At 45.7% G+C, this 9,296-nt stretch overlaps 1 protein-coding gene across 1 annotated transcript in view; it reads left to right on the forward strand.

Annotated features, from left to right (window-relative positions):
- Positions 1-350: 350 nt before the first annotated feature.
- The window catches only part of OLFM2 (olfactomedin 2), a 209,856-nt gene continuing 200,910 nt past the window's right edge, over positions 351-9,296 (forward strand). Inside the window, 1 exon segment of the mRNA XM_042448105.1 lies at positions 351-485. Coding sequence (XP_042304039.1) covers positions 351-485 — 135 coding nt within the window.

Consider the following 9,296-nt stretch of genomic DNA (forward strand, 5'->3'; position numbering starts at 1 on the left):
CTCCTTCCTTCCTTCCCGGGACTTAATTGGAGCCAGGCTCCTTCCTTCCCTTCCCCTCCGGAGCCCAGGGCAGCAGCAGCAGCAGCAGAGGCGTCTGTGACGTCACAGAGGCTGCGAGCGCTTATAAGGAGGGCTTCGCGGGGCTCCGCTTCCTCTCCCTTCGCAGCCCAGGCAGAGCGGCAGAGGCAGCGGGAGAGGCAGAAGGCGCGCTGGGTCCTGGAGGGGGGCCGCTGGGTCTGCCTCGCTCGCTCGCTCGCTCGCTCCCCGACGGCGGGCAGATGAGCCCCCGGGAGGCGGAGGAGGAGGGGGGCTGCGCCGGGGGGCGAGGGGCATGAGGGGCGGGCGGCGACATGACCGTGCCGCTGCTGAAGATCGGCGCCGTGCTCAGCACCATGGCCATGGTCACCAACTGGATGTCCCAGACCCTGCCCTCCCTCGTCGGCCTCAACGGCACCCTCTCCCACGGGGGCACCTCCGAGCGAAGCGTGAGTAACACCAGGCCCCCGCGCCCCCCGGGGCTTCCTTACCCGGGACCCACTTGGGAGACCCACAGAGGACCCTAGGGAGACATTGGAGAATACTTACCCAGGGGGAAACATAGGGGGAAGCTTGCTCAGAAGGATGCTTGGGTGAATACTTGACCATAGAAGAACATAGGGGAATATTTGCCCATGGGGGAATATAGAGGGATACTTGCCCATCAGGATACATGGGTGAATATTTGCCCATAGCGAAACATAGGGGAATACTTGCCCGTAGGGGGATATAGCAGAACACTTGCCCATAAGGAGCCTTAGGTGAACAGTTGCCCATAGAAGAACATGGTTGAATACTTGCCCATAGAAAAAGGTCGGAGAATGCTTGCCCATGAGGGAATGAAGAAGAAGACTTGCCCATAGGGAGATATAGGGATATACTTGACCATAAGGATACATGGGTGAATATTGACCATAGGGAAACATCTGCAAGCATGGTTTTCCTCTGGGCAAGTCCTGTCACTTGTTTTAGTGCCTTCCCCCCACTTCGTCTCGTCTTTTCTCTTCCTTGCGGGGAAAAAACCCGGCGACCTCGAACTCTCTAGTCTAGTCCCTTCCTTCTGTAATCGCTGCCTCCAACGGGGAGGACCGGGTGAGTGGAGCCAATAAACTCCCTTTCCTCCTTCCTTGGAGAGAGTGGCGAGGATGAAGGGGATATATATATATATATATATATATATATATATATATATAGTTGGGTCCCAGATCTTCTCTCAGCCCGACTTGGGACGGCTCCCTTCCACTCCTCTCTCTGCTTCTGCCGCCTTCCCCGGCAATGGGGAACCACTGGGGGAGAGATCGCACTTTCTGGCTGTCTTTTTTAGGGTTTGGGGTATGGGCTGTGGGGCTGAACCACAGCCTTACCTTACTTGACCTTACTTTCAGAGCATTGCTCCCTTCTCCTGGGTCCGTTTCTACCCATCCCCTCTTACCATGGGGAAGGAATCGTAGCAATGTCTCTTAATGTCTCTGTCCCTGTCTCCAAGCTTTGCTGGTCAAGGTACCAGTTCACTCTAGCAGAACCAGGACCTTTTCCTTTTGCCCCAGTCAGAAAGGAGGCACTTGGACTTTTGAGGGGGTACAATAATTGAATCACAGAGTTGGAAGAGACCCCAAGGGCCATCCAGTCTAACTCCTCTGCCATGCAGGAACTCGCAATCAAAGCACCTCCAATAGACGACCATCCAGCCTCTCTTTAAAGATCCCCAAAGAAGGAGACTCCACCAGACTCCAAAGCAGCATATTCCACTATCGAATAGCTCTTGCTGTCAAACATGTCCCTCCTAATGTTGAGCTGGAATCTCTTTTCCTGGAGCTTGCATCCATTGCTCCAGTTCCTGGTCTCTGGAGGAGCAGAAAACAAGCCTGTTCCCTCCTCAAGATGACATCCCTTCAAATATTTAAACAGGGCTATCATATCATCTCTTAACCTTCTGATGGTGGTTTGCTAGAAGAATTAGAAGTGGGAGAGGGAAGCCGGTTTCCTAAGTAAAATGAGATCGCTTTAGATTTCTCTGAAGATGTCAGCCACAGATGCTGGCGAAACGTCAGGAATAAACTCTTCTAGAACATGGCCACAGAGCCCGAAAAACCCACAAAAAGCTATCACTTTAGATTGTCTGTCTGTAGGACTTTTGATCAGCTGAAGGCTTCCCAGCCTTTGCTGCATCCAGGTTCCTTTATTAGTCTCTTCTCCCTCCAATATGTGAACGTCTCCTTTCCCCAGCTAGTTTTCCCCCGAAAGATAGCTCTCCGCATTCCTGGAAGGCTGTTTGTGTTTTACTTCTTTTTCAGGATGGAGTGGAGCGGCTGAGTGAGCATCCCCTGTGTCCTCTTTTCCCTGTGGTGCTTTGTCTCCCTCCTCCAAAGCTCATAGATAGGCATTCCCTCTGTGTCTCCCTCTCTTAAAGGAAAAGAGGGATCTCCCAGGGGTTACGTCGGGGCTGAGGCAAAGGAGTGCCGAGGTTGTGATGGCTCTTGCCTTCGCGTGCGTTCTGCAATGCTTTGGAATGGAGCAGCTCTGGGCACCCCTGGCACCTGGGCAGCCCTTCACTGCCCAAGAGATGGGGAGGCTCCGATCTTACCAGCCTCCCTGCCAATGCTCCTGAGTCCTGATGCCCAAAGAAGGGTTAACTGTGCTTGGTTACCATCTCTACGTTGAAATCCGAAAGAAGCAAAGAACTCATGGCTCTCTTCCCCCTTCCCTTCCTTTCCTCCTTCCCATCCTTTTCATGCCTGTCTGAGTCCATTTCTCTGGGAAGAGAAAACTTTCTTCACTTCTTAAAGGAGAAATGCGACTCTGCGTGTGCTGCTTGTGGGATTTGGGAACAGGATTGGCACTAGGACTTTGGGCTCCATGGGGTCAGGTTGGCATTGCTGTTGGGGTGCCTGCGTGGGATGTTGTTCCTTTTACTATGTTCTGTTGTTGTTGTGAGCCTTCAAGTCATTTCTGACTTGTGGTGACGCTAAGGGGAACCTATCATGGGGTTTTCTTGGCATGTTTCTTCAGAGGGGGTTTGCCATTGCTATCTTCTGAGGATAAGAAAGTGTGATGCACCCAATGTCACCAATTTACATTGCCGAGCTGAGTCAAACCCTGGTCTCCAGAGTGGCAGTCCACCATTGCAGCACCACGCTGGATCTCTTTTGCTATGTATTAGCATGCAACAATATCATGGAAGGAAGGATTTAGATGGGGGAAATCATTATTTTGTCATATTGAACCAAGGTTTTGAACCTATAGTCCCAACAGTGGAGTGGAGTTCATTAATGGTCATATAAGGAATCTGTGTAAAAGAGTGTATAGAGTCACACACTGAGAATATATATACATAACTTGTTGCTGTTGTATGCCTTTCAAGTTGTTTCCGACTTACAGTGACCCTAAAACAAACCTGCCGCATGCATATATGGGCTTGTGTGTGTGCATATATTTGCCTTCGGTTTTCTTCCTGCTATTTTTAACTGCATTTTTCAGCGAAGAGAGTCAGCAGATTTCTCAACCTGGTTCATAATCCCCCAAAAGATTAAAAACCACTGATTGTGGGGGATTCCTGTCGCCAAGGGGAGAGGGACCGCTGTTTATGGAATGGGAGCCAGCATTCAAGAGCAGGTAGCAAATGCATTGATTCTGGATCTTGTACAGAACAGGAAAGCAACAATGAAACATGATGTTACAAGTCTTTATGCTGCCGGGAATCTTCCTCATTCTGCCCTGTGTCCCTTTTAGTTTACTTCTAGGGAAAGCCTGCAGAAAAAAGCATTTCCCTGGAGAGGGTAGAACTGAGCTGACCCTTTCATAAGTCTCTGGATAGGTCAGCACATTTGCTGGTATGATCCTCAAAACTATTTGTACTCATGCACAAGTGTGTGTGTGTGTGTGTGTGTGTGTGTGTGTGTGTAAAACATAACTGGAATAATAAAATTGTATAGTCTGGATGTACATATGTCTCTGGAGATACTGGGGAGAAAGAAGGGTTGACACCTTGAAGTTACTTGTCGTCATTGTAGCTTTTACTAAAAATGATTTATAGATGAAACAGTTGTTGCTGCTGTGTGCCTTCACATTGTTTCTGATTTATGGCAACCCTAAGGTGACCATATTATGGGGTTTTCTTGGCAAGATTTGTTCAGAGGAGGTTTGCCATTAACTTCCCCTAAGGCTGAGAGAGTGTGACTTGCCCAAAGTCACCCAGTGGGTTTCATGGCTGAGTGGGGAATCGACCCCTGGTCTCAAGAGTCGGAGTCCAACATTCAAACCGCTTCACCATGCTGGCTCCCAGATGAAGCAGACTGTGTGCTGAATTTCTTCTGGGGATGACCATAAATCAATGACACGGCTGGTGAGACCGGTTTGTAAGCACAGACATGGGGAGGATTGGGATTTCACACTGTCTCTCATTCTGCATTTTAATGGTGCTCCCAAAGTGTCTTTTTAGCATGAAGCTGAAATGTTTTTAAATAAAACCTAAATGAAATGCTATTGCTGCAGCTGTTCAACAAGGCAAATATTTAATTCCCGGGAAGGGGGATGTCTAGTTCATTCACAGCCTAGTTTATTCGCAGAACATTTTGTCCATGGAAGATAGCACTAGGGGTTATCATGGATCCGGTTCATTTCTCTGAAAGGGAAAGGATAGCTCTGAGCAGGACAGAATGCTGCTCTGAAGTCTCCTATCTACCCTAAAGCCTAGGGGTAGGAGTAGAATGCTCCTCTGTGTGGCAAATACTAGGCAAGAAGGAGGACTGTAGATGCCACACAGTGAGCAAATCCCAATACAGAAATGGTCTTTCACCTTGGCAGCATGTGGGGGCGGAGATGGTTGATCTGACAACTGGTGAAGCAAAACATGACTTGGAACATATTAATGTTCTTGGCAGTTTCTGCTGAGAAGCTTCTGTGGCAGCTGAAGAGACCTGCCTGGCGTTACCTGTCTGTTCAAAGGAATCTCCTTCTGCAGATTAGGGTGAATCATTTCAAGTACCCATCACTATTTATTTTTCTTTGTTCACGTCATTCACCTGCCTTGAACTAAGCCAGGGCTAAGAGTCCATTTTAATATGGAAAGATTTGAGGCCCCAGAGCACAGAGGGGAAGGGAACGCCCCACTCCTTCTCATCCCCTCCCCCCCAATTTGAAGTCACCTTTCTCTCTGTCTGGTGCAACTTGTCTGTATCCACAGCCTTCACCCCAGCCAAGGATCTAAGGGCACTTTCTCACCAGAGGCATGACATGTCCTTTGCATTTCACACATGTCTATAATGCAGATGTCAAAAACTACACTGTCTGGAATGTGTACTCATTTTTTAAAATGTTTTCCTAAATAGTTTCTTCTGTGTTTTTAGGGGCACTGACAACATTTTACACATGCATAGATACATGGCAAGAGGCTCAAAGATGCTTTTAGTGTTGTATATGGAAATGCTCAGCAGCCTCTGAGCACTGCTGTCTAGGGGCAAGAAAATAAGTAGAACTGTGCCAAGAGCACAGGGAGTGAGTGGGCTCAGCAGTTGTCCCTTGGCTATGGTGTTCTCTTCCCATGGAAACTCTCCAAAGTGTGGATGGAAAAACCTAGAAAAATCACATGTGCGCACGCGCACACACACACACACAGGACTGAACCACTTTTATGGGGGTGAGGAGCTGTATCTTTTAACTCCATTCATAGGAGTGGGGAAATGATTCCAGATTATACTTCTCCATGATGCACCACGGTTACTGGGGAAAGGGCATGATATAGGTGCTCATCTTCTGCAGTCTCTTCAGAATGGAAGAGTCCATGCCTCTTCTGTTTTCTTGAAGTGCTTCTGATTATTTTCTAGAAGTAGTGTGAGATTTTTGCCTAGGCCTGTCATTGCTGGGATATTGGTGCCTGGGATTACAGTAGCAGGGTACTTAGGTAAAACATAAAAAATCAGATTCTCTTCATTAAAGTAGTATAGACATAGGAAAGAAGCAGGAATATTTTGGATGTCTCACCTCTGAGTAATTTTGAGTGTGATGGAGTATTCATGTATGGAGACTATCCTAAAGGCAACCATTTGGGGTAATGGTGGTGAGCCTTTTTGTTCTTCCTCTTGTTGAACCACTGAAGGTCAAAACCATTTTGCTGGTCTATTACAAATCAGCATGAACTCTGCTGCACTACCCTGGTCTGTCAGGATTAGCTCAAGACATTTTGCCACCCGAGACAGAATAGCAAATGGCATCTGCATTCATCCAAGTAAAGATGTGTAATGCCCAAAGCCTGCCAGAAGAGAATCTCACAAACAATTCTCCCATTTCCTGGCTGTAAAAATGCAATCATAATCAATTGTGCAATTAACTCTTTGCTGCTCTTTCATGATATCCCAAATGTGCTGCCTGAGGCATGACCCCTTTTTGCTAGCTGCCTTGCATTTGTATAGGAGTTCAGCACTACTTTTGTGTGGACAGTTCATTTCGACCAAATGGCCTGGTATGAGTTAAAGCTTCCTTTTGGAAAGCTGGACTTGCTTAAGACACTTTATGCTTTTATACTGCATGATCTCCATTTATGCAGAACCGTTTGGCTACTAAAATGCCATGCAAGCATTTATTCTCTTGGAAGTTGCCAGGTTGAAGCCTGTCATTTATTTAAACATGATCAAAATGGTATCTACACTGAAGCTTTGTCAATATGTAAATACAGACATTGGGCTCTTAATCAAGGATTTAAATTAACTAAATGCATTAGCTGAGAAGGCTGCCCACTAAAAGTGACCTTTGATTAAATCTTTCTGCTTGAAATTCATCATCTTTTCTTGGGTTGTGTTAATTTCTCCCAGGTCTAGGCTTGACATAACATGCACCAATGGTCAGAGATGGTTGAATGTGATTATTTCTTTTCTTTCTCTCTCTCCTTTCCAAAAGCTATTGGAAAAATAGAAGATAAAGAGAATTTGAGCTCTAGACAACAGATTTCAAGGAATTTCTTGTGTTATATGAAATTAAATGGTCAATTAACTACTGGAGCCTCAAAGAGAATTTTTACTGGAATGCCAGCACCTTTTTAATTTTTTAAAAAATCCATATCCTTTTCTCCATCTCTTACCATACTTTAGTTTCATATGAATCCTCTAAAGCAGGTGAATGGGAGAGAGACTGGCTCAAGGTCACCCAGTGAATTTCATGGCTCAATGGGGACTAGAACCTAGATCTCCCAAGTCCTAGCCCAACACTTTAGCCACCAACCTACCCAAGCACTCAGCTTTTAGTGGCAAAATCCCACCTAAGGGGCTGAAATCCTGGATGCATGATGACTATTCAAGCCTTGGTTCTTATTCCCATCATAAGCTGTTTACTTGAGAAGAGTTCCTTATGGTTTAGATGGAATGGATTTCCAGTATATGTGCTTAAACTCAGTCCCAACTATGTTAGGTTTATGGAATCAGTTTTTTCAATGGTGATCCAACATGGAGTAAAATTCTTTTGATTCTAGTTGGGAGTAACAGTTGGATCCTGCCCATCATCTTAACTGGTGTATTTCTAAAAGGCGCATAGACAGAAAGTGTACAGAAAACATAGTTTCTTCCACCAAATCACATTTTCTGGTTAGAAAAATCAAGTACACTCGTCCCCCCATATTCGCTAAGGTTAAGGACACAAGACCCCTATGAATATGGAAAAACCGCAAATAACAAAAACACCACGTTTTTAACTTCATAGAATCATAGAATCACAGAGTTGGAAGAGACCACAAGGGCCATCCAGTCCAACCCCCTGCCATGCAGGAAATCCAAATCAAAGCATCCCCAACAGATGGCCATCTAGCCTCTGCTTAAAGACCTCCAAGGAAGGAGACTCCACTACACTCCGGGGGAGTCTGTTCCACCGTCCAACAACCCTTACTGTCAGGAAGTTCTTCCTAATGTTCAGGTGGAATCTCTTTTCCTGTAGCTTGCATCCATTGTTCCGGGTCCTGTTCTCTGGAGCAGCAGAAAACAAGCTTGCTTCCTCTTCAACATGACATCCTTTCAGATATTTAAACAGGGCTATCATATCACCTCTTAACCTTCTTTTCTCCAGGCTAAACATCCCCAGCTCCCTAAGTCGTTCCTCATAGGAGATGGTTTCCAGACCCTTCACCATTTTTGTCGCCCTCCTTTGGACACGCTCCAGTTTCTCAATGTCCTTTCTGAATTGTGGCGCCCAGAACTGGACACAATATTCCAGGTGGGGCCTGACCAGAGCAGAATACAGTGGCACTATTACTTCTCTTGATCTAGACACTATACTTTTATTGATGCAGCCTAAAATTGCATTGGCCTTTTTAGCTGCTGCATCACACTGTTGACTCATGTTCAACTTATGGTCTACTTGGACTCCTAGATCTCTTTCACACGTACTTTCATTCAGCAATGTGTCTCCCATCCTATATCTGTGCACTTCATTTTTCTGCCCTAAGTTCAGTACCTTACATTTCTCTGTGTTGAATTTCATTTTGTTAGCTTTGGCCCAGCTTTCTAGTCTATTCAGATCATTTTGAATGTTGGTCCTGTCCTCTGGAGTATTAACTATTCCTCCTAATTTGGTGTCATCTGCAAATTTGATAAGTATGCTCCCAATTCTGTCATCCAGGTCATTGATAAAGATGTTGAATAACACTGGGCCCAGGACAGAGCCCTGTGGGACTCCACTGGTCACTTCCCTCCAGGAGGAAAAAGAGCCATTGTTGAGCACCCTTTGGGTTCGGCCGGTCAACCAATTACAGATCCATTTAACAGTTACTTTGTGTAGCCCACATTTTACAAGCTTGTTTGCAAGAATATCATGGGAAACCTTGTCAAAGGCCTTACTGAAATCAAGATATACTATATCCACAGCATTCCCTTCATCTGCCAAGCTGGTAATTTTATCAAAGAAAGAGATCAGATTTGTCTGGCATGACTTGTTTCTCTGAAACCCATGTTGACTTTTTGTGATTATGGCATTGCTTTCTAGATGTTCACAGACTCTCTGTTTAATGATCTGCTCTAGAATCTTTCCTGGTATTGATGTCAGATTAACTGGACTATAATTGTTGGGATCCTCTTTTTTCCCCTTTTTGAAGATGGGGACAACGTTTGCCCTCCGCCAGTCTGCTGGGATCTCTCCTGTTCTCTAGGAGTTCTCAAAGATTATTGCCAATGGCTCCGATATTACATTTGCCAGTTCTTTTTTGAGAGGACTATCTATCTATCTATCTATCTATCTATCTATCTATCTATCTATCTATCTATCTATCTATCTATCTATCTATC

Source organism: Sceloporus undulatus, chromosome 2, assembly GCF_019175285.1.
Source record: "Sceloporus undulatus isolate JIND9_A2432 ecotype Alabama chromosome 2, SceUnd_v1.1, whole genome shotgun sequence".
Classification (NCBI taxonomy): domain Eukaryota; kingdom Metazoa; phylum Chordata; class Lepidosauria; order Squamata; family Phrynosomatidae; genus Sceloporus; species Sceloporus undulatus.